Here is a 26899-nt window from a genome sequence, read left to right on the forward strand (position 1 = left end):
GATCCAATATTATTACACTGATAGTAATTTTTTGTAGTTTAGTTTTAAACACGGAATACGAACTTGTGACGGGAAATAAATTGAATGATAATGAAGGTAATTTTAAAATCCGATTGTTTGAGCTATATACATCGGGAAGTTTTGAACTCACAGGTACAAACCAACAATAAACAGATATGCTATGATTATTTATTAATTTAGTAGATACATTATTTTCTTAAATTTATTTTGCTAACAAATACTAAATACAAAATCATTGTTGTTATTTATGTTTACAAAACCGCGTCATGTATACCTTTTCCAATTTTACTTACCAATTTTTATATCGAACATTTTGACTTTATTTAACCATTAATACATGACGCGCAGTAAATAAATATGTATGTATGTACATTGTGGTTAAAAAAAGGGTGAATTATATCGTTCCGGGGCTTCATTTCCTAAACTACAGCCAAACTGAGGTAGGAGTTGAACACACGGCCTCTAAGCTCACAGCTTTGAACTGGTGCACAGTCTTCTCGTCGTACACAGGACAACTGTGACATTTGAGCGGTGACCCTAACATTATATGGCAGAGAATTGAAGATAAAAGTATAATGCAAGGCCCTTAAATACTTTCAAGAATCTGGACCGACTGTTTTACGCCTAAAAATTACTCTAAAAACAAGCCTTTTAGTCATTTTAACTCTTCTAAAAATACAGTTTTAACACTTAATCCGAAATCAAAAAATACTTTTCGGCCCTCAGCGAATTCTTTAAAAGCATTTCATAAGCAGACCCCACTCTGATATCTGGAGCAGTTTTGAAATCGCGTTGTTTTTCCTGAAGCTCTGCGCACCGTGTGTGTGCCCGGGTAGATACCGCGGCGCCCGTATGTCCGTCAGCAATAGTTCTAACGACCAGTAATCGGGAAGACTTGCGACACCGCCTCCACCTAACGTCTCACAACCAAAGGTCCAGTGGCCTTCACATTCCTCCGATACAAATCTCAGTCCACACGCGAGTCTCCAGGGATGTTTTGACGCAAGCGCACCGTTAAAAACGCATAACCGTGATGAAAAACACCCGAAACGATGGACAAAGGGGAGGGAGAATAAAAGGGGAAACAGCTAGTTCTCCAAGTAGAGCACGATAACACGCTCTGAAGATACGGGGAAGAAAGCGACTCCTGTGTCACTGTCCATGGGCTAACAGCATTGTACCACAGGTCAAACAAAACACTCCGTATCACAAAATACCTTCTGAATTACGATTAAGATAAAAATAAGTTTGATGTACTTTCAAGTAACAAGATTATACCAAGTGAGTAATATTCGTTAATTTTACCTTGATAGTTCGACCTTACGTGTTTTCGTCAGTGAGGGCAAAAGAGATTGATACACTTGACACCACAGTTCACAAGAACCTGTCATCAGAGCAGCAAGTTCTCAGCTCGCGCCTGGCATCTGCATTTGGGTGTGTGTGTGTGTGACCGCGAAGAGAGCAAAAGGAGGAGACAAAAAAAGTGTCAGTTATCGCTCTCGTACTGTCTTCTCTACACCATTCGGGAGGTGTTACCTTTCTTCCCCACACCTTGCGGGCCCCTTGTCAAGATAAACCCTTCCCAAGGCCACGGACGCACAACAACCGATGCGAGCCACAGCCACAGTGCTACGCATACGTATATATGTACACTCCAACGATTCACTCATCCTATTTAGTCTTGTTTCATATTAATATATTATAATCACAAAAGTAAAAATGGTGTTATAATACATACCGCACTTTAACTTGAATACATTTCGAATAGTTGTAATGGGAAACTAGGAACTATGATAGAAAATTTTCCAAATTATTTAATAATTTCTATAAGTGCAAATATTAATTTTTGACGTAACAACGTCTAATAAATCTATGAACGCCGGCTGCACGCACGAAAAAGGATGACTCATTATCCCGTTACGCTCATTGTACCTTTGCGCCGCATCTATCTCTCTTCCACTAGATTGGCCTATGAATCTACTATTATATTAAATAGGTTAAGGCGGGCTTTTCAAAAGTAGCTTTTAAATTTAGTACTTTAACTAAACTATTTTTTTATTAATTAATTAATCATTAGCTTTTAAATTTAGTACTTTAACTAAACTATTTTTGACGTGACGTCTAATACATCGAAGAACTCCGGCTGCACGCACAAAAAAAGTGTCCCGTTGCGCTCATTGTTCCGTTACGCTGTGTCCCGTTACGCTCTTTGTTCCGTTACACTGTGTTCCGTTACGCTGTCGGCCAGTGCAGTAATAATAGGCTATGTTACAATTGACTAAAAAATTATAGTGATTCATATAATTGGTAGATATTTGATTACAGTTTATTAATATGAAAACTTGTTCATAATTATATTTAAACTTTATAGCTAAACGCCAGTTTTTAAAATTAATTACAAGTCATCTACAGGTGAACTGTTTCGTCGACTGTTTATAAAGTGAAAAAAGTTAATGTGGTTTTCAATGCTTATAACAACAATTTCGGCAATAAAGGTTAATTATTCTTGCATTTTAAAAATCTGATTACTAGTATAATTTCAAGTATTTATTCTTTTAATATTAAAATAAAAATGATTAAATTTTATTCATAAAGTATGCAATCATTTCATCAATGTTTTGTTATGACATCACGTTAAACTATCGTCCGAAAACCGACTTTACAGACAACCAAATTTTTTTATTAATTAATTTTTTTACGTAACAACGTCTAATAAATCGATGAACGCCGGCTGCACGCACGAAAAAGCATGACTCATTGTCCCGTTACTTTCATTCTACGCTTGTGCCGCATCTATCTTCCACTCGTTTGGCCTATGAATCTACTATTATATTAAATAGGTTAAGGCGGCCTTTTCGAAAGTAGCTTTTAAATTTAGTACTTTAACTAAACTATTTTTTATTAATTAATTTTTTTGGTTTTTTTCATTTTTCCAAAATAAAGAGCAATAAACAAAAAGAAACATAAAAGAGAATTTTAAAAATATTTAGAAATTTTAATATCAAGTTGAACCACCTAACCGACGTGCAAGGGAATATACTATTTTATGGAGCCAATTGAACATTCCAATTAAACAATCACTTTCATTCAAAAAGTTATAGTTAAAATAATCTGTTCGTTAAAGTAATAAAAATATTTGAATTAATGAGTGCAAATAAAAGTAAATTTATCAATTAAATTGTAGATTTCATTTTGTATCCATGCAAAATAGTGATAATTCAATAAAAATGATTCAATTTTATTCATAAAGTATGCAATCATTTCATCAATGTTTTGTTATGACGTCACGTTAAACTATCGTACGTAACCCGACTTTACAGACAACCAATTTTTTTTTGATGATCTTTAAATACTACGGACAAAATACGATAATCTAAACCCCCTCGTCAAAAGTCAGACATTCTCCATCTGTATATTTCTCTAATCTCTGGATGTGACACTGAATTTAACATGAAGTACATGTCGCCAAATTACAAGGTTCAGTTTCCTCTATAAGAAACAATGTAAAATCAAAGTCGGAGATATTAACATTCCAAATTAGTTTAAATTCATTTAATTTGCTTTATCTGGGATAATACAAACCAACTCTAGACTAGCATAATCAATTATAGAGAACTCAAAGTTAAATAAAACAAAATATAGCTGGTACAGGCTTGTCAGTTAGGGTAAAGCACTTTACGATAAACTTTTCTAAATTGATGATAGTTATGGAAAATTACTTCACAATAATTGGTGCAGCAAATTGAATATTATAATATTGATGTTACATTAATTAATCAGGAATAAATCTACAGATCAACACGTCGTTTGGATTACCTACTAATATTTCAAAGCACTTCACATACATATTTACACTGTAAATTAACAGTAACTCCATACCACTTTAATCCTTCTGTAGTTCCAAACATAAGTCAAAGGATATCGTGGTGTTATTCGTCCAACCATAACATATAGTCATGACACTCCATAAATGTCTTCATTGTCACGGCGTTTGTTGGTAGGTAGCAGTAGAAATAACCAGTAGATCCTTAGACATCAACTCTATATTCGGAGTTTGACTATCATCATGTATACCCAGGTTCTTCAAGGTATTATGAAATTTGAATTATGGGGTTCTTGATTTAGTTATCCCTCGTCCTGAAGTTCGTGGTCCAGCATAATAGTCGAAGCAAGATATTTCGCAGGACAGTTATAAGTTCGTAGTTTTCACTCTAAGATACACGCTGAAGTCGCCAACAGTTCTTTTTTCAATCTCCGTAGTAGCTTAGTTCACATTTTATACGATTAAGTATATATGGATCACAATTTTAATAAATTATAATCACCGTACATAATACAGTCTTAGTGTATAAAATAACATTGATGTATTTACTTCTTTCAAAAAAGAACCAAATTTTTTGCGTTTCAAACAAACAATTTTGTTTCTCATATATAAATTAGTAATACCCAATTTCAGCCACAAGTACAAATAAAAAATACGTAGTGTTGATAGCAACACAGTTCGCATTTCGTAAACAAAATGGCATTTAGTACGGAACTAAATGTCACTTGTAATACGCGTGGCACCCACGCACACAATTTTTATACATTATGTAATTAGTGCGTTAGTAACGAGCGATAGTCATTCCTGTGAGTTACCTCGACCTCGATTTCTCAGTTACTTCCACAACGATCACCAACAGAAGGACAATGAAAAACAAAAATTACATAAACTACAGCAACACAGAGATTGTTCTTGGTTTTCTGTTGTATAGCACAGACATTTTATCCTATGAAAACAATTTTAATTTACATAATTGCATGATTAAGTACCAGTACATAAGTTACAGTGGTTTTATTTTTATCAATGTAGGCTAACAAGAACACACGGAAAAGAACACTGGTCAAGATACAGTAACACAATCACATATACAACATATACACAATATAACAAACGACGTGAACATAAATAAGATACAGTAGTGTACATTTAAAGTTGATACAGTCCTACAAAGTACAAAAATAATAATAAGGAATAATGTGTTCCAGAATTTGAATGTAAAAGTTATTGTTCACATATTTGTCCAGTTAAAATTTAAATATTTTCTGGAACTTAAAAGTTACATAATTGCAATTGAACTAATTTCTGAACACAGGTTTTATTGCAAATGACCTTCTCAATTGTTGGTTTCAAATTAACTTCAGACTATAAAATACTTTAATGGTGTGAAGTTTTAAGCAAAATGTATCAATTCAAGCAATCAAAAAAAAATATATGTATTGGCGAGTTAACTTCACAGGTTGAATAAATCAACTCTATACCTATAATCAAGTAGCAAATTTAGTTATAATCAATTTAATTACATTGACAATAAAATTCATAAAAACGAATGTCGGGTTTAACCTATAATTAATTTAGATAGTTATATAATTATTTTGACACGAACCATTATGAATCAGAGGACCTTTAAAATAAATAACATAAATTTAGTTATAATGGTAAAACAATCGTTTACCATTAAACTGTTGAACTCTAGAAATGGTTTTACAAAAAAATACTTTGTGGAATAAGTTTTTGGATATTCGTTGAAAATGAAGCGTCAACTTGTAGCAAAAATCAGTTCAAAATAATTAATTCGTGCAGAAATATGATGTAATTGACATAAATAATTAAGTACTTAATTTTTTTTTACACTGGTAGCAACCACCAAAATCATCAACACTATCTATGAATTAGAATTTTCGAAGTGCTAACAAATACGATATAGCTGTTTAGTACTTGGTCACCAAGTCTTGGTGCTACATCTAAACACATTTTTATGTATTCATTGGAGGATTGAAACTCTCTGTACACCCTAACAGCCAAAATTTAGACACTTAGTTATACCTTACAGTCTAACAACCAGTCATCGTGCGGCTTATTAATGCATTCAAAATTGCAATTAACTTTGAATAAACTTACTTACAACTTAATTAAGCTTATTTTATTATATAGTTATCCTTTAAAACACATTAAATGATCAGAGTTAGGAAAATAGTACATTTACAAATTTACAACAAAAAAAATTTTCTTTTGGTTATTTACGAGGGTGGTAATACTTCCTGGTAATCTGAGCTTACGCAGCAATGCCGCGGCGCGCCGGGTCAGGTAGAAATCTATCTTCGTCTCCTCTTTGACGCTTCTTCGCATTCCAGATAGGAACCGCGAGTATCTCTTGTTCCATTCTCACACAGACAGGGCAGTCCGGCGCGCCCAGCAGTATGCTATAAACGCGTGCAGTGCCTTCGGTTTAGGAAGATTACTCGAAATTTGTCGCGGTGACAATGGGGGGACAAAGCGACAAAGTTTCTGGCGAAGAAATACAGTTTTTGCCTATTAAACCAGAATGGAGATGTGCCTATATTTCTTGGCTACAACGCCGTTTGAAAATGGCTAAAAATGGCAATTACAGTATGCTTTTAAAGCAACTTTCGATTGATATTTTCAAAATGTTATGCATTTAAAATGTTCACCAACATTTAAATTCTTTTAATGCGTCAACAGAAATGATAAACGTGTAAAAGTATAGTAGTAATCTTCCGAATCCTGGATGACTGTATTAGAAAGTTTAACTCCATCTGATGCACGCTCTTAAGGCCCATCCAGGGAGGGGGGGGGGGGGGGGTCGGCAAACCGGGGGAACCAGAAACCAGGATGGCTGGGAGGGTGCTCCAACCCGGTACCTGTAGAGTGTGGTAGCACTGCACCACTCGCTCCGCGGCAATATCCTTTACACGCTATTTGACGTTTTATGAAAATTGTAGAGTTTTAATTTGAAATATACTACGTTTTATGCAATTTAAGCAAAATGCATTAAATAATTATTTCATTTTTACATTTGTACAGGCCTTAGCTAGTTCACAAGTACTGCCCGGACAGCTTTTAAAACGCGATGAAAAATTAACGAAATTAAGTTAGCTCAAAAATTGCAGCGAGTTCGAGTGCGTTATGGTTTATTTTACAGTTCACAAAGGCCAAATAAGTAAAACCAACTTTACCACAGACAATGATTCAGTGAAATTATATATTTTTTTGCATCGAAATATCAAGTTTAGAAAACTACTACTTCTTAATATTTTGTTTTGAAATGTTTCCGGATGAAACACAGCCGTTCCATAACTCAGCAACTGCGTTATATTTTCTTTGAATGGTTTTTGCAATGCGGAAGATTGATTTAAGATTTTTTTGAACATACGCCATTTCTGATTACACAGTATATCATAAGAAAACCCTAGATAATTGCAGGCGTGTTTGTTTGGTCATATTTAATGTTCAATTTTTAGGTCCGCGAAATGACTTAATTCTAGGATTTCACTTTTTAACACTTCTACTCGCCATTTATAAGATACGTGTAAATTTATTTTGTAAATGCGAGTAGCGAGGATGTGACAATTGACGCGCAGTTTTCTCACGTGAGTAGTTAAACAAACAAGGACACCCGACCGCAGCTCGACATCACAGTCTCGTGAGAATATTGAAGTGAGGCCAAACACTCGATGTCTTCAAAGAGTGAGGGAACCCGAAGGACGCCCTGTAGTTTTCAAGTTTTTATGCCATACAACTGCGTTAAAAACTGACAATTTTCCTTCATTAAGCCAGAGGTCACACATAAAGGTATTTTCAAAGACCATAACATAGTCTCTTGATATATTACTGCAGTTGCGTTCTTTCTGAAAATTAAAATCAATATTAAACGCCATGATTCACGGGGAAAACTTTTCATAGCAGGCAGTCACTATGAAGTTTAGGCAAACCTCTCAATTGTATGCTATACTTAAACGAAGCCAAATAATGAAAACATAAAGAAAAATAGGCTATGGTTGTTGAAACAAAGATGGTGTCATCCTGAACTTAACTCTCCTTAATAACGCCCGAAATAAAAACAGAAATAAATGCATTGTCATCATAATACTTTTTTTAAACATTAAACTTGTCCATATTCAGTTTTGCAATGCTAAATGGTTATTAAATAGACTTCATTATGTTTTGTAGGCTATCTTGTAATTGTCAATATGCTCACGACCAAACCAACAGCACACTGAACATAAAGATGGCTGCCTCCAGCAGACGAAAAAAGATAGACTATGATGTCATAATCCAAGATGGCGGCCTCCAGCTAACGAGAAAACGATGGCAAAGGTGATATAATACTAGCGGGCGAGATATCTACCTTGGCATTAGTGGTGGGAGGTCAGTCTCCTGGTGGCTGTGTGGTGGAGGGATCCACCGCCATTTTTAATAGATTGACCTCGTTGGGTTCGAACCGAGGACTTCATGGCGTAGGAACGGTTTTTTATCAAAATTTTATTAAGTAGGTATTTGTTTAATAAATTTTAAATTGTTCCCCGATTTTCTAGCTAAAAAATTATAGATTAGCGAGATGGTGGTATTGACATTACTTTGCAAAATGGTGTAACGATATTATTAATTTTTTATGAAATTTAATTTTTTCCCCGAAATTGTAGCATAAAATTACAGATTTTTAAGATGGTGGACCAATTTCAAAATGGTGGTAATTCTTTTTATTAAAATTTTATTGATTAAATTTTGTAATTAATTTCATTTTTAATAGTTATATATATTAATAAATACGGATTTTCATGTTGGCGACCATAATTGAAATTGCAACAATAGTGGTTGAGGTCAAGGTTAACGTCAAAGCTCCCCTCCGGAGGCTTATTGTTCATGGGCAATTTAAGCCTCACTGGGGACAATGCAAGGCTGTCATTTTTGAGGACTAAAATGGGAATTTTTCCCTCAAAATAGAGAAATTTATAGAAATTTAGATTAATTTTTGAGTAATTTATAGGAATTTATGAAGGTCAAGGTCATCCAAGATGGCCACCGTGACGTCAGAGCGGCCCGTATTGACCCCATCCTCAATCCTCCCATCGGCACTAGTCCCAGCAAATACATTTGCATACTTCTACTAGTCCAGTCGGTATAGGGTTTGGACCTTGCATTAAATCGGAACTTAATGAAATTGTGGTGTGTTGCTTACTTATGTGTGCCCAGTAGAGCTATATCCAAGTTTTCTACCAAAAAATTTGGAAAATTGGTGGTGGCCGAAATACCGCGACATTTTGGCACTTTTTTCAGTTTTTCGCTTATTATTTGAAAACGGTGCATCCTACAGAAAATTCAACTCTTACCGAAATGATATAACATAAAGTTTTGCGTCGAAAACCACTTAAAGGTCGAAATCGGCACAGCCTTTTAGCCGTAATCGATTGTCAACATTCGGCAATTTTTACCAACTTGGCTAAAAAGTGTTTTATGCTCAAGTTCCGCCTGCATCTCAAGAACAACTCAAAACGAAGAATGTCACACTAAGAAAGTTGTAGAGCATCAGATTCCGATCAATTAATTCCGTTCCATTTTTCGAAATTACTCCTACCATATTCCTTATAGGGAGAGCTAAGATGTTTACACATAAAAATTATATAAACACTAATCACCAATTATTATTTCACAGGAGAAACTATTTGTAGTATTCAGTCATTGTTAATAACGATGCGTTTAGTTTAATTATGTGCTAAGCTCAGAAAAAGGCAAAATTTATATTGTAAATTATAATTCAGACATAAACGGTTGAAATCAAGATTCCATCTTTCAGTTACTTCTGCGAAAAAATAAAATTGATTATTATCAGATGAAATAATTATCTTGAAGAAATACAGAAATAAATTATATTTTAAAAATTCTCATGCCAAAGTTTAACTAACAAAAAAAAAAGTTTCAGATACATTTTAATAAATCCATTACATTATAAAGGTGTGTCTAAAACTGTTATGTGATATGACGTATATATGGCAACAGAACACATCGAAACAAGGACAGCTCTAGTTGTAGGAATCACACTTTGGAAAGAGAGAGTAAATGCCTATTAAAATGCGCACTAAGGACGAGACACGCTATAAAACTCTAATTTGTGCGTGTGATCGCTACTCGCAGCGCTAAGGTCGCGTCGCTGGCTGCCCACGTGGCAGGGGTGTGTGACGTGACGGCGTCGCCCGGAGATCACCCCCCCCCCCCCCCAGAAGTAGGTCGCCTTCGCTCGGCTCGCGTGCGGCTGCACTGGGCCAGGGGAGGGGGGTATTTATTTGGGAGAGCTGACACCCATGTGCAGTTACGGGCCCGTCCGCTTGGCAGCATCACAGTCGCCGTTTTCTACCAATCAGATCATCGAGCCCCAACGCCATTTTATATGCGAACGTGTTTCGTAAATATGAGGTTAATTGGTCGTGATGTATTCTCATCAAGGAGTATAGAAGTAGAATAATATAATTGAGTTATGATTTTAGAAAGTTAAGCCGAAGTATTTCGTGTTAATTTAATTCACAGAGGTTCACAGAATTAGGAATGGCACGAAAAAAGGTTATGTGCACCGGGCGTTCTCTTTTCCGCAGCTGCGCTCTCGCGTTTTAGCTTTACTGGAAGAGTCCAGTGCTGGTGGAACTGAAAATAAAGAAATAGTATCCTTGTCAACCTATGACCGGAAAATCTTTCTTTTTAATACGGTGGTCATAAAGTTCACGCAATCGTTCCTCATCGACAAAAAAAAAGTGGTTTTAATATGGCTTCATCTCGGGCAAAAGCTTATCCATAGGTGTCCCACTTCCAAAGTAAATTATATATATGTATATGAAAATTTCGAAACATTTAGTAACAAGTTGGTAGTTGGTAATTAAACACGTTGGAAGGAACTAATTATGTAATAGAATATCTGCGACATTTGTGAAAATTCTTAATAACTACAACCTTAGGATAATCTCATAAGAATAGCTTATGCAACACGAAACTCTTACTGTTACACTAATACTCACAAAAAATCGTTCAAATTTTTTTTTTAGTAAATTCATTTTTCCCTTTGCTATTGTTTGTACTTAATTGTTTGGTGTAATAGAGCCTCCTATGCCATGAAAGAATTTTAATTCTGAAAATTGCCCTCCCGTTTAAAATTATTTTGGTTAGTTAGGTTAGCTACATTAAAAAATACAATAAAATCAACTAACGGTTAGTTAGGAATTACCAATATGAAATATAGTTAACATATGAGTAGTATATAATAGCCGGTCCTGAAACTGGCTTCTGGCTGTGGTGTGTGTGTCCGATCCGCCATCTTGGATTGTGATTGTCTGTCCGCCATCTTGGATTGTGACGTCACGGCGGCCATCTTGGATGCGCCATCTTGGATCCGCCATTTTGGATGACGTCATTTTGTTTTCTCGAACATTCCACCATTTTGTTTTCCGCCATTTTGAATTATGACGTCACCGTTGCAATTTCCGTTACGTCCGCCATCTTTAACTTTTTTATTTATTAACCGATTTTAATGAAATTTTTTTTAAAATTTATAAAAAAATTTAAATAATATAATTTTAATAAAATATTTATAAAAATTGAACTTTTTAGACACGGAGCTCGGAGTCCTCGGTTCGAACCCGACGAGGTCAAAAAATTAAAAATGGCGGCCGATCCTTCCCCCTGTGGTGGCTGCTGACAGACTGCCCCCCACCACTTTTTTCAAAGCATATATAACATCATCTAGTATGACGTCATGTCCGCCATCTTGTCTTCGATGTTGGAAACCATCATCATTGTATCGGCGGCGAGAGTGCACCGACGCCATGTTAGTTTAATTCTTACCCGCTAGAGTGCAGTAATCATTTATTATTGCTGTGACACCCGCCATCTTGAAATTTGGCCGCCATCTTGAAAATCCATAATTTTAATGCTAGAGATTCGGGGAAAAGTTCAAAATTCATCAAAAAATTAACTTAATAGAATTCTGATTGAATAGATCGACTAAGGTCATTGGTTCGATCCCTGGCCGATACAAAACAACTTTAATTTAAAAAATACCACAAAAGTGACAGGATTGAGAAAATAAAAAACACCGCAAGTACTTTTAAAAACTTTTATTACATAAATTCAATACACTACTACAAGTACAAAAAATAATACACAGACATAGAACTAAAGTCTTGTGGATTTCTCGATGTCTGCATCTGCCACCCACGAATTAAAGCGAGGTGGAAAGCCCCACCACTTGACGTAGGACAGTCCGTTTCTTCGTTTTATAATCTTCTCCACCAAGTACATATCAGGATACAACGTAGGCTGAATCTCTTCGGCATAGAAGCCACCACGGATAGGTTTGTGATCCAAATCTTCGAGGTAGTAGGTCCTAGGCTCTGATTCACGAACATGTGTCACACGGAAAAGTTCGGGACTCCAGTTCGCAGTGAAACCTTTCTCGAAGATACCTTTCTGCTTGGAGATTCGCACAATGTCACCGACGTTAGCTTTACGCTTTCGTGGATCTCTCTTCTTCATGTTGGAAAACACTGTTCGAAGCAGGCGATTGTCCCTTACGTCCTTTGGCTTCATTTTCGTGGTAGAATGCATCGTGGAATTATACTCGTTTATTAGTTTCGGCAAGATGTCAAGCCACTTGTAATTTCCGTTAGCCGTGAACTGCCGCCACATCTTGGATCGCAAAGTTCTGTTAAACCTTTCGACAACGGAGGCTTTGACGTTACTAAATGTAGAGTAGTGTTTGATGCCATACTTCTTCATCAAAGCCTTGAAGGATGCATTGTAGAATTCTTTCCCGAGGTCCGTTTGCAGGTGCGACGGTACACGTCCATCACGCAAAATATTGTTCATGGCCTTGGCTACTTCAGTTGCAGTCTTTGATTTGACAGGTCTAGCCCAAGCGAACTTGCTATAAACATCGATGACTGTCAACATGTACTTGAAACCTTTATTCAATCGGGAATACGGTATCATCTCAACAAGGTCCGCCTGGAATAAATCATCAATTCCACGAACTATGACTTTGCGACGAAGGTATTTTCGTCTAGCAGGAGCATGAAGTTCGTGAGCGATTCCGGTTCGACTCATTGTATGTACCCGGCTTCCCTCAGTTCTTCAAGTATGGAGACTATTTCGTTGATGTGCGAATAGTTTCCTACGCTAAGCGAAGCATGTAGAATTCTAAGGCGATCAACTAATTCATTAGGATCGTCCCAATATACATAGTCAAATATCTGACCACTTTCTAGCTTTTTTAAACCTTCGCCATGTATTGTTAGTTCACTGAAGAGATTAGCGAGAATGTCGATTTTTTCATGATCTACGTCTTTATATACACCACTATCTGGATCGTTATCGTGAAAATGTGCATTGGTTAGCTCTAGCAGTTTTTTGTACTCTTGTAAGTCTTTGTGAGAATATCCTTTAGGCTCCCTGCGAAACAGCAATTCGTACAGACCCGGAGTCCCGCGCGTTTTGAACTCTTCTACGCGAACGATATTTCCTGGTAGAAAGTCTATTTCTTTAGCACCGAGGAACCACTTATTATGTTTTCTGTACACTCCGTAGGTCGTGTCATTATTCCGACTCGTAAACGATATCAGGTATGGTCGGACCATTGCATTCACTTGATGTCCCTTTTTCGGTATTTTTTTCTTGTGCATGGTCTCTGTACTTGTTAAGTCTTCTTCTTCCCGATCTGGTTCATACTTTCTCTTCTTTACTGTTGGCATTTCATCTTCAACTTCTGTCTTCACAATGATAGCTGGTTCTTCCTTGTTTTTAAGTTCGTCGAGGCGACTAGTGATTGGTTTAAATATTTCCTCATTTTCCATCTCACGTGCAAGTCTGGTTCGTCTAGCAAGTAAATATTTTTCACGAACAGACTGTATAGCTCGATGAAGGTCACTGGCCAGGTCCGACATTGTACTGGCTGAAAACTTATTGCAAGACCTCCTTATATACTTTTTTATTCCTTCGCAGAAACTTCTTTCTTGTGTGTGGCAAAATCTGAATTTGTTGACAAGTGAGATAGTGATGCTTTCAGACTACTTTGAAAAGTCCTCAAATCGTCACGTCTTTGTGCATTCGATACTTCGATCATGTCGCGAATGCGAGAATCCGAGGCTTCCACACGCTGGTCGATGGCAACGAGATACTCTATTATTTCGTTTTTCACACTTTCTACTTTTTGAGACAGTAGCGAAATATATTTGCGGATATCAGAGTCGGGGCATACAGTATGTCTGCTGCTACGACCGAATTTCGAAATGCTATGACTCATGTTTGACGATAAACTGATCGAAACCTCGTCTGTACCTGCCCTTATATAGAGGCCAGTCCTTTACGATGACTATGAATCCGTGCTCGTCTTTCCAACACAAGGAACACATGTCTTTGAATTCCTGAAACGACATGTCGGTGTTTACGTGGTCGTCGTAGGCGTGACGTAAATTAAGTTCGTCCATGCGAAAAAGCACTATAACATTCGCATTATCTCGTAGGAGATGTTTGGGTATTCTACTGTACGTCTGACACAGGTATACGCAGTCTACCTTGGCGTGCCTGCCCATGGAAAAGTACTTTTGTATAATGCCCTGCTTCTCGCACATTACATCGTCGAACACAAACACGGAATTAGGCTTTGCTTCGTCGGTAGACACCACATCGGTATTATCGCTAAACGGAAAATACTCCAGTCCTTCCACCGAGCATAGAACAGTTGCTAGGCGCTGGTACTTTGGCTGTTGCAACGACTTGGAATACAAGTAAATGTTCTCGAACCGAAGACCGTTTGGCTCCTCCAGTAAACTCAGTAGAACGCACGTCTTGCCACAGTTTGACGGTCCCGCCATTATGCATCGTACAGCAGAAGGCAACAGTAAGCCATGTCGCGATTCGCGACCGATAGTTTCATCGTTTTGCGTAATGCGCACGGGCAAACAAACATCTTGCTTGACGACCTGCATTGTACTAAATAAATTGTATAAAATCAAACACATTTATACTTTCTGGTCAGTTGCGCGTAATGACTCGAAGAGGTAAGAACAAAAAACACAGTGGTGCAGGACTCGTGAACTCGCTGATAAACAATCTGCCATTCGAGCTACACATTCCCGGATACAGATTTTGCGGCCCCGGCACTAAACTAGCGAAAAGGTTAGCTCGCGGTGACGTGGGCATTAATTCTCTCGACGATCAGTGCAAGCAGCACGATATTGCCTACTCGCTCAGCAAGGATCTGGAATCCAGGCACCGGGCCGACGAGATATTGGCACAGGAAGCTGAAGAAATAAGTAAATCGACGCACGCGGGTCTAGGAGAAAAAATCACGGCCTGGGGCGTATCTAAAATCATGAAGGCAAAGACGAAATTAGGACTGGGTGCTCGTCAAGCCAGCTCCATGAAGTCAAAGACTAACTCACGCAAGACCAAACGCAAGACTGGAGCAGGCATACAAAAAGTCAAGCAAAAATTACAGACTCTCGACAAGAAGATTATAGGAGGATTTCTTCCTTTGCTTTTGCCTGCATTGGGTGCTCTCGGCGGTCTCATCGGTGCAACGAGCGGTATAGTGCGGGCAGTCAACACTTCGAAGAATGAGCGAAAGCAGTTAAAAGAAGCACAGCGACATAATGCAAGCATGGAAGCCATTGCCATGGGTAAAAAAAACGGCGCAGGCCTGTACTTACGTCCTCACAAATCAGGCCGAGGCATGAAAAAGAAACGAAAATCCTAAGTTCTCTGCCGAAACGACCGCTCACCAACGTAGATTTAATAAAGTACGCACGCAAATTGAAAATACCAAATTTCTGCGGCGTGTTTATGCGAGACACTTTACCCAGCAAACCAAAAACCAACGAACGCGCCATAATTAATTTAGACACGACTGCAGGTCGCGGCACGCACTGGGTAGCGTATATAAAGTCTGGAAAAAAAGCTACTTACTACGACAGTTTCGGTAATTTGAGACCTCCGCCTGAACTTAGGCGGTACCTGGGCCGGACCACTACACTGTTCTACAATTACGAAACGGAACAGAGGCCTAATCAAACAAACTGCGGACACTTGTGTCTTCGCTTTTTAACTAAAAAAATAATTTAGCTGACAAATAAAAATTACTACTTAAAGGCTGTGCAGTGATGATAATTTATTAGTCATGTCGATAACACTTACCTTGACAGGTCACGCATCTGAGCTGCGGGCGGTTCATTTCCCGCCTCTGGATTTAGACGGAGAATGGTGTATCGGACTCGTAGATTTTCAAACGTATAATGCCATACCGAATATCGACGAAGAAAACTGCAAGATCTGCTTCCTGAAAAGCGATGGGACCGCTCATGAAATACAGTTACCTGTTGGATCTTACGAAATTGACGACATTGCAAATTACATCAGGGATATGTTACCGCAGGATGTAGACTTTCAACTGCGTGGAAATCCAAACACTCAAAAAAGCATTCTAACATGCAGTGAAATTGTCGACTTTACGAAACCTGGGACCATAGGTTCGATGTTAGGATTCGAATCAAAGGTGTATGATGCAGGAAGAACGTACGAATCTACGCGTGCAGTAAACATTTTGCCTGTGAATGTCATAAGAATAAACTGTAATTTGGCAAGTGGAACGTATCTAAACGGAAGACTAAGCAACATGCTGCACGAATTTTCGCCGATGGTCCCGCCAGGATATAAACTGGTCGAAGTACCGCAAAGTATCATTTACGTTCCAGTCGTCGTGAAGTGCGCACACGAAGTCGTCGTCAGAATCGTTGACCAGCGAGGACGATTGGTGAATTTTCAAGACGAAGAAATTACATTACGGCTGCACTTGAAGCGATGGGCATAAAGTTCGTAACACCGAACAGTTATAAAAGAAGTCGTATTGACGTGAATAAGAACAGTTCTCTACCAGACATCGGTGCATTAACACCTGACAACATCAAGTATCTTCTTAGTATTGGACAAGTGCCGAATAAATATGGAAGACGAAATCCTCAACGTGGAAGATCCGGTCATTTTTGATGACAGCATTACGAAAATGGAATTGCACGAGTACCAGCCTTTCCTGCTCGGACCGTACGCACTTCCATCGGAAGTACGCATTGCTGTACAGCACCAAGATATTTGTACTTTACCTTCACAGTCATTTCTACGTATAAGAGGCATGCTTACAAAAGCGGATGGTACGCATCCGACAACGACGTCAATATCCTGCAATGGTATTCTTCACCTCATCGAGCGCGTTACATATGTACTCAATGGCGTCGAGGTAGACCAGACGAGAGATGTAGGCATAACATCTGCTATGAAAAATTACCTTTCGCTCACGCCAAATGAACTGACTGCTGCAAAGATGGCCGGTTGGGCTCTCGAGGATGAATATAAGCTTCCGGTTTATGCCGAAGGAAAGTTCGAAGTTTGTGTTCCTCTGTCCATGCTTCTTGGATTCGCTGAGGACTACAGGCATATAATCATTAATTCGAAACAAGAGCTCGTACTGCTTCTAGCCAACACGCACATTAATGCAATTGTCGTCGCTGCAGAAAACCCTCAAGATGTCTCGCTAACACTACAGTCTATCGAGTGGATGCTGCCCCACATCCAAGTGAACACCGTTGAACGAGTCAAGATGTTGAAGAACATAGAAAATGGCAAGAACTTCGATGTGCCATTCCGATCCTGGAGCCTGGAAACTTATCCTGGCTTGCCTCATAGTCAGCGTATCAATTGGATAGTAAAGTCCAGCTTCGCTACGGAAAAACCAAGATACATCATCGTCGGGCTTCAGACCGGAAGACAGCTCAATGCAGGAGTAAGTCGTTCCTTATTCGATAACTGTCAATTACGTAATGTAAAAATATTTTTAAACAGCGAAAGTTATCCGTACGTTGATATGAACATGGACTTTGAAAGTGGAAGATTTCTTCTCGCATATCAAATGTATGCCAAGTTTCAGCAAGCTTACTATGGGCGGAGACAGTCACCGATACTGAGTCCCGACAGTTTCAAGAACAAGGCTCCGTTAATGGTGTTTGACGTTTCCAAACAGGATGATCGATTAAATTCAAACATCATCGACTGTAGGATCGAGATTTCGACTAGCGGAAATATTCCACCAAACACTTATGCTTTTTGTCTGATACTTCACGATCGGCTTGCATCATACAATTGTCGAGACAAACTTGTGAAAATTCTGACTTAAATTCTGTTTCGTTTGCGATAATAATTCAGTTACAATCGAGCATTGCTAGCGACAAGATGTACTGCAACCTGCAAGGTTTCCAGAGTCAAAACGGCTTTGTTCTCAAAGAAATTGCCGTCACCTCCGGAGACAAGACTCGAACCCGCAGCTTCCGACCTCCGTATCCTTGGAAACTACTAGACGAAAAAAGTAAACGTTCGAACGAATGGCTATGCAAATATTATCACGGACTAGAGTGGGACGAAGGAAAAATCCCATACCACCAAGTGAAAAACACACTTCAAGATTTACTAGTTCAAAACGAAACAATATACGTTGCCGGACCTGAACAGAAAAAATGGCTACGAGATCTGTGTAATGACGGAGCAGTTGAAATTGAAGACCTACAGACCGACTATGGCTGTCCTTCCCTGCGCAAGCTTAGTGCAATATACGATGTGCAGCCAAGTGACAAGTTTGAACGTGTCTGTGCCTGTACAAACTCGCAGTTAATGCAGAAATGGCACACACAGTGTTAGTAGGAGTCTGCATATATAAATGTCGTACCTACGTACGTGTCTTCAGTTGACGTTCGACCTGCAAGAAGATGTTTACGTTTCATCCTGCTAACGTGTACGTGAGCGCAAGACCTAGCTTCAGCAGTGTCGAGTACAGCTACTGGGATTCCGGGTATCTACGTACATATACAGAAACCTGTGATGGAGGCGCTCAGCATTGGCGGTTTGCGCACTTTCCTGTGTCCTACGAACCAACCCAGCAGCTATTAGACTGTTGCGAACCTGGAAACTGTGCCGTCTATCACATGAGACCACACACAATCCTTCCTGCTAGCATCGATGAGGTAGTCGCCTCGTCTGCACGTGTAACACCAAACATGAGCGTGTTGCAACCTGTTGCTACCTGTGATGCTTCTACGCAGACGTCCAAACGGTGTGCGTCTCGTCGTCGCAGTTCAGGCAGTGAATCTGTCCCAACTAGCACTGCAGTAGAGCCAAGGCGCAGATGTGGTCACAGACGTCACCGACCATGTCTTGTCGGAGTTGACGACGTCGCAGAAGATGACCAGCTGGAAACCTGTGTTCCTGATCCCGTGGCCTGCGAACCAGTTGGAACCGGAGTCGACGAGTCAGTTCGTGCGGCATTAAAGACTTTGCTTGTGAAAATGCTTGATTCCTTAACCTAATGTGTATTTGTGTAATTTTTTTATAAATAAATGTGTAAAACCTGAACTTGTGTTTGTTTTTTATTTCTACAATTTTTAGGTACCCAATAAAAATTAATTTTAAATACAGACAATATTTTGACTAATGTAGTATTCCAGTAGACTGCGGGTATATAAGCGAAGTTCAGACGAGTGGAGCCTCAGTATACCTCTGGCCGCGGTGCAGTACGGACCTGCTCTCTTCAGTAAATTTCGTAGTTACTGCTCCAATGTCGACCGGGATAGACTGTTTACCGTCAGCAGCGGGGACCTCGATGACAGCAATGATGATGGAGTCGGAGATTCCGATACCGACTGCAGAGGAGACCACGGCAGCGGAGAGCTCAATGCCTGCGTTGTCGACAGCTGCGGAGATCTCGATACCGACTGCAGAGGAGACTTCAATTAATGAAGAGCGTACTTCGAATCAGTGCAAATACTGTGTCGCATCATTTACTAGAACTTCAAGCGCTCGCAGACATGAAAGAAGCAGTTGTCCGAATAATTTACTGAAACGAATACAATTTCAGTGCAATAAGTGTAATAAACTAATTTCACGCCTCGACAGCTTACATCGTCATTATATAAAATGCTCCGAGACAGTTAAGTGCAAGTATAATGAACATGGTTATTGTTTTGACTCATGTGTTGTACCAGCTGATGAGAATATATATAAGTGAGACCCTGGTGATATGAACATTTAGTCCGTCTCTGGCTGCGGTGATGAACGCATCGGGTAGTCAGCCTTGAATAATAGACCAGTATCTAGCTGTTCTTGAGACCTCGATGGCGTCTTTACCAGTATCAACACCGACCTGGATCGAAGGTCTACCATCATCAGTGCAGACCACGATGACTACGTCGTCTACAGCTACACCTGCTCTCTCCGCACAGCAGGAGATTTCGACGCGTGCAACATCTTCTGCAGAGCAGACCTCAACGGCTTCAGAAGTTAACATGACAGCAGTGTTACAATGGTTGTCAACAGTTCCAGTGTCATTGATAAAGGAAGGAGCATCCAACAGTGTTCCATCGCCCAACTGTACGTACTGTGACAAGATAAAAAACTTGAAATTACGTGATTATGTAATACACAATTGTAATAATAATTCTGAACGCATTAAATATCAGTGCAACAGGTGTTTAAGCAAGTTTAAACGTTATGGAAGATTAAAACGTCACCTCAGGAATTGTGATAGACTGTCTGTACATTCATCAGAATCAAGCTGTATATTTTGTAACAAAACATTAGCAAATATTCAAATTGCAAAACGACACGAAATATATCACTGTCCTTTTAATGAAGTCGATAATTCGGTTTTGTGTGAAAATTGTGGTGTACCATTATGTCGACCTGATAGACTGAATAGACATTTACGAACATGTAAAGGACTTAGTCCATACAATAAGAAGACTGTTTGAATCGAGAAATCCACAAGACTTTAGTTCTATGTCTGTGTATTATTTTTTGTACTTGTAGTAGTGTATTGAATTTATGTAATAAAAGTTTTTAAAAGTACTTGCGGTGTTTTTTATTTTCTCAATCCTGTCACTTTTGTGGTATTTTTTAAATTAAAGTTGTTTTGTATCGGCCAGGGATCGAACCAATGACCTTAGTCGATCTATTCAATCAGAATTCTATTAAGTTAATTTTTTGATGAATTTTGAACTTTTCCCCGAATCTCTAGCATTAAAATTACGGATTTTCAAGATGGCGGCCAAATTTCAAGATGGCGGGTGTCACAGCAATAATAAATGATTACTGCACTCTAGCGGGTAAGAATTAAACTAACATGGCGTCGGTGCACTCTCGCCACCGATACAATGATGATGGTTTCCAACATCGAAGACAAGATGGCGGACATGACGTCATACTAGATGATGTTATATATGCTTTGAAAAAAGTGGTGGGGGGCAGTCTGTCAGCAGCCACCACAGGGGGAAGGATCGGCCGCCATTTTTAATTTTTTGACCTCGTCGGGTTCGAACCGAGGACTCCGAACTCCGTGTCTAAAAAGTTCAATTTTTATAAATATTTTATTAAAATTTTATTAATTTAATTTTTTTTATAAATTTAAAAAAAATTCATTAAAATCGGATAATAAATAAAAAAGTTAAAGATGGCGGCCGTAACGGAAATTGCAACGGTGACGTCATAATTCAAAATGGCGGAAAACAAAATCAAGGAATGTTCGAGAAAACAAAATGACGTCATCCAAAATGGCGGATCCAAGATGGCGGATCCAAAATGGCCGCCGGGGTCAAGGTCAAGGTCAAGGTCATCCAAGATGGCCGCCGTGACGTCACAATCCAAGATGGCGGACAGACAATCACAATCCAAGATGGCGGATCGGACACACACACCACAGCCAGAAGCCAGTTTCAGGACCGGCTATTATATACTACTCATATGAAATATAGTTAACATATCAAAACTAACCGATTTAAGAGTATTTCAAATTTGAGTTAACTCAATGTAACCAACTGTTCGAAAATGTAAACTGACGGTAAACTACTTGGAATATCAGAATAACGTTTTACAGGTTCATATAATCTAATGATTTATAATATACAATTTTCAGGATATTATTTTTTTTTTCAGAAGAAATCCTATATGATAGTAAAATAAAATTTTTAGAACGAAATTAAAACATCACAAATTAGTTGATAGCATTGCCTTTAAACCAAAAAGGTTTTGATCATGTAATATATTTAATTCTTCAAAGCAATGCTACACAAAACGTTAAAAAAAAATTTAACTTTAGCAGGTAAACAGGTAATCATGCAAAATGCAGAATATATTTTTATCGTCATGTGAAATTTCAGATGCCTAAAAATTATTACAACATAAATATAAAATATTGACCTAGAACGGGACGTAACCCGGTGTCTCACTATGCGGTTGATACGGAGCCGAGGCCCATTTTCTACTCAACGATTTCGTCTAAATCAATTTTGTTATGTTCAATTTCGTAAAATTCACTTTGTTCATTTATGAGAGACGTTCATTTTGAACTCTAAGAAAAGTGTTCAAAAGAACAGTCAGCAAAAAATAAATAAAACAATTCTGAAGTTTTAACCGCAGCGCCAAGATGCATCGTGGAGACGAGCAACCGCCGCTTCTTCATATTTTCACCAATACTTTTAGAATCGGACTAATTCTAAAAAAAATTCTCAAAACTTCCCTTTAATTTGACGTTGTTCAAATGAATATTTAAATACTATTCACTGAGTGTAAAATATTTTGTATAGAATTCGGGCAAGTCTTCGCAATTATTATAACTTGCACGACAATTTACACCTATGATATGACACCTAATAAACACCTGTAAACATCTGTGACAGTTAAATAAATGTAAGAGAGGCAGCGAAGAGAAATTTCAGGTAAAACCTAAAAAGAAAACAGAAAAATGTAAACACATGAATAGCCGTATGAGCTGGAGCCATAAGACGTGAATGCAAGGAGAGGAGGCGATGAAGCAGGGCAGCACCGACCTTGTGGCAACGGTCGTGGTGGCGCCGCGACTCGATCTCCCGGATCATGAGCACGACGGGGCCCAGCACGAGCATGGCGGAGCCCACGGTGACCATGAGCACCGAGGAGGGGCGGTACAGCGCCCTGCGCCCCGCCCAGCTGGCGTTGGCCGCGAGCCCGTCTGCGTCGCCGCTGCAAGTCAACACAACATATCATTTAACTCACGTCATTGCACTTTTGGACTGTTTGTCGTGGAAAAATTCCGAATATATATATATATAAATATATATATATATATATAATTTTTGACGTGATAACGACTTATAAATCGATGAACGCCGGCTGCACGCACGAAAAAAGCATGACTCATTGTCACGTTCCGCCTGAGCCGAGCGTGCAAGAACCTGCCAACCACCGAGCAAGAAAATCTTCTATAATATCAAACAGGTTAAGGCGGGATTTTTAAAAGCAGCAATTTAAAAAATTTGATTTATCCAATTTCAAATTAACAATTTATTGGCATTGATTTGATTTTCGTTTATTTCTATAACTAATTGTTCGTGATTATATTTAAACAATTATTTAATTAAATTTGCAAAAACTGTAAATAATATTTGAAAATTAAAAAGTGTGCAATTTTTCATCAATGTTTTCTTATGATGTTATCACGTAAAATTATCGTCCGTAAACAGACTTAGACAACCCCCTTTTTTCGGAATTTTTTCATTACAATCAGTGCAACATGCAATGGCATATGTCCAAAAAATTTCAATTAAATTGAAATTCCCCATTGCATGAATCATTTAAGGAACCAAAAAATTTGGTTGAACCACCAGGGAACCTCGAGTCTCGTGTATCATCAACAGAATAGAGGTGTCCTCCAGCGCGAACGGTCATTGAGCAGTTCAGCACCCGTCGAGGAAGTACAGGTCGGCAAGTACCTGTGGCCAGTCGGTCAACACACGCAAATGTCAGATAAAGATGGTAATTTACTGCGAATATAGTTTGTGCTGAGTTGGGGTTTAAACCACTGTAATTTTTTTTTTTCTGGGAGAGACAATCGTCAACATCTGTTAGTTATTTTCAGGCGAATAAGTCGGCTGCTGTATCATCGGCGCAGCCAAGTGCGGTGTTCGATATTGTTCAATAAAATGTTGCGTGCCTGTACAGAGTGATTGAGAGCCTACCAAGTTATCAAAATTGTTCGCGATAGCTCACGAGGATGTCTAACTAAATAACATCTCGTTTACAGGACTCACAAAAAAAACTTTAAGTAAGAATATTAATTTTCAGAGTGCGTGCTCGGCATTACACATGATGGCAAGTCAAACATCGGCTCGTAAGGATAGGTACCTATTTGGAAAAATTCAATTCTCTGTCCTTTTCGCGTCAAAAACTCTTAACAATAATGTTTCACGAAAAAGTTCGGCCTTGAAATTTTACTCCCTTCACGACCAAAGACGTATCTCAATCTCTAACTAAAGGATGTTGAGGCAACGTGTTTCCCAAGAGGGACAGTGGAGTTGATGCAGCCCACCTGACCCCGGGGGCATGGTCGCTGGCTTGGCCGGAGTTTGGGGCCTCAGTCGTGGAGTTGCCGGCCAGGCCGGCCTCGGGCCTCAGGCTCGCGAGTCCCATGTGCAGCAGCAGCGCCCCCACGGCGCACCACGCCACGAGCTGCACGAGCACCACGATCCTGGCCGGCCAGCCGCTCTGCTCCATGCCCCGCCCTGCGCACACACTGCCACCAATCACAGCACGCCACGAGCTGCACGAGCACCACGATCCTGGCCGGCCAGCCGCTCTGCTCCATGCCCCGCCCTGCGCACACACTACCACCAATCACAGCACGCCACGAGCTGCACGAGCACCACGATCCTGGCCGGCCAGCCGCTCTGCTCCATGCCCCGACCTGCACACACACTGCCACCAATCACAGCACGCCACGAGCTGCACGAGCACCACGATCCTGGCCGGCCAGCCGCTCTGCTCCATGCCCCGACCTGCACACACACTGCTACACCAATCACAGCACGCCACGAGCTGCACGAGCACCACGATCCTGGCCGGCCAGCCGCTCTGCTCCATGCCCCGACCTGCACACACACTGCTACACCAATCACAGCACGCCACGAGCTGCACGAGCACCACGATCCTGGCCGGCCAGCCGCTCTGCTCCATGCCCCGCCCTGCACACACACTGCCACCAATCACAGCACGCCACGAGCTGCACGAGCACCACGATCCTGGCCGGCCAGCCGCTCTGCTCCATGCCCCGCCCTGCACACACACTGCCACCAATCACAGCACGCCACGAGCTGCACGAGCACCACGATCCTGGCCGGCCAGCCGCTCTGCTCCATGCCCCGACCTGCACACACACTGCTACACCAATCACAGCACGCCACGAGCTGCACGAGCACCACGATCCTGGCCGGCCAGCCGCTCTGGTCCATGCCCCGCCCTGCGCACACACTGCTACACCAATCACAGCACGCCACGAGCTGCACGAGCACCACGATCCTGGCCGGCCAGCCGCTCTGCTCCATGCCCCGCCCTGCGCACACACTACCACCAATCACAGCACGCCACGAGCTCCACGAGCACCACGATCCTGGCCGGCCAGCCGCTCTGCTCCATGCCCCGCCCTGCACACACACTGCCACCAATCACAGCACGCCACGAGCTGCACGAGCACCACGATCCTGGCCGGCCAGCCGCTCTGCTCCATGCCCCGCCCTGCACACACACTGCCACCAATCACAGCACGCCACGAGCTGCACGAGCACCACGATCCTGGCCGGCCAGCCGCTCTGCTCCATGCCCCGACCTGCACACACACTGCTACACCAATCACAGCACGCCACGAGCTGCACGAGCACCACGATCCTGGCCGGCCAGCCGCTCTGGTCCATGCCCCGCCCTGCGCACACACTGCTACACCAATCACAGCACGCCACGAGCTGCACGAGCACCACGATCCTGGCCGGCCAGCCGCTCTGCTCCATGCCCCGCCCTGCGCACACACTACCACCAATCACAGCACGCCACGAGCTGCACGAGCACCACGATCCTGGCCGGCCAGCCGCTCTGCTCCATGCCCCGCCCTGCACACACACTGCCACCAATCACAGCACGCCACGAGCTGCACGAGCACCACGATCCTGGCCGGCCAGCCGCTCTGCTCCATGCCCCGACCTGCGCACACACTGCCACCAATCACAGCACGCCACGAGCTGCACGAGCACCACGATCCTGGCCGGCCAGCCGCTCTGCTCCATGCCCCGACCTGCACACACACTGCCACCAATCACAGCACGCCACGAGCTGCACGAGCACCACGATCCTGGCCGGCCAGCCGCTCTGCTCCATGCCCCGCCCTGCACACACACTGCCACCAATCACAGCACGCCACGAGCTGCACGAGCACCACGATCCTGGCCGGCCAACCGCTCTGCTCCATGCCCCGCCCTGCGCACACACTGCCACCAATCACAGCACGCCACGAGCTGCACGAGCACCACGATCCTGGCCGGCCAGCCGCTCTGCTCCATGCCCCGACCTGCACACACACTGCCACCAATCACAGCACGCCACGAGCTGCACGAGCACCACGATCCTGGCCGGCCAGCCGCTCTGCTCCATGCCCCGACCTGCACACACACTGCCACCAATCACAGCACGCCACGAGCTGCACGAGCACCACGATCCTGGCCGGCCAGCCGCTCTGCTCCATGCCCCGCCCTGCACACACACTGCCACCAATCACAGCACGCCACGAGCTGCACGAGCACCACGATCCTGGCCGGCCAGCCGCTCTGCTCCATGCCCCGACCTGCGCACACACTGCCACCAATCACAGCACGCCACGAGCTGCACGAGCACCACGATCCTGGCCGGCCAGCCGCTCTGCTCCATGCCCCGCCCTGCACACACACTGCCACCAATCACAGCACGCCACGAGCTGCACGAGCACCACGATCCTGGCCGGCCAGCCGCTCTGCTCCATGCCCCGACCTGCACACACACTGCCACCAATCACAGCACGCCACGAGCTGCACGAGCACCACGATCCTGGCCGGCCAGCCGCTCTGCTCCATGCCCCGACCTGCACACACACTGCCACCAATCACAGCACGCCACGAGCTGCACGAGCAC

The 26899-nt window shown here is 41.5% G+C and overlaps 1 protein-coding gene across 2 annotated transcripts in view; it reads right to left on the bottom strand.

Annotated features, from left to right (window-relative positions):
* LOC134536294 (uncharacterized) overlaps positions 1–26899 on the bottom strand; it is a 123188-nt gene that overhangs the window by 83818 nt on the left and 12471 nt on the right. Inside the window, exons 2-3 of one of the 2 annotated variants that reach the window (XM_063376045.1) lie at positions 24279–24471; positions 22762–22933 (exon numbers count right to left, since the gene is read on the bottom strand). In XM_063376045.1, coding sequence (XP_063232115.1) covers positions 22762–22933; positions 24279–24463 — 357 coding nt within the window. In that variant the 5' untranslated portion in view covers positions 24464–24471. Of the gene's footprint in view, positions 1–22761; positions 22934–24278; positions 24483–26899 lie in introns of both variants that reach the window. The other variant, XM_063376046.1, reaches the window with a different exon arrangement.

The sequence above is a fragment of the Bacillus rossius genome, chromosome 10 (genome assembly GCF_032445375.1).
Source record: "Bacillus rossius redtenbacheri isolate Brsri chromosome 10, Brsri_v3, whole genome shotgun sequence".
In the NCBI taxonomy this organism is placed as follows: domain Eukaryota; kingdom Metazoa; phylum Arthropoda; class Insecta; order Phasmatodea; family Bacillidae; genus Bacillus; species Bacillus rossius.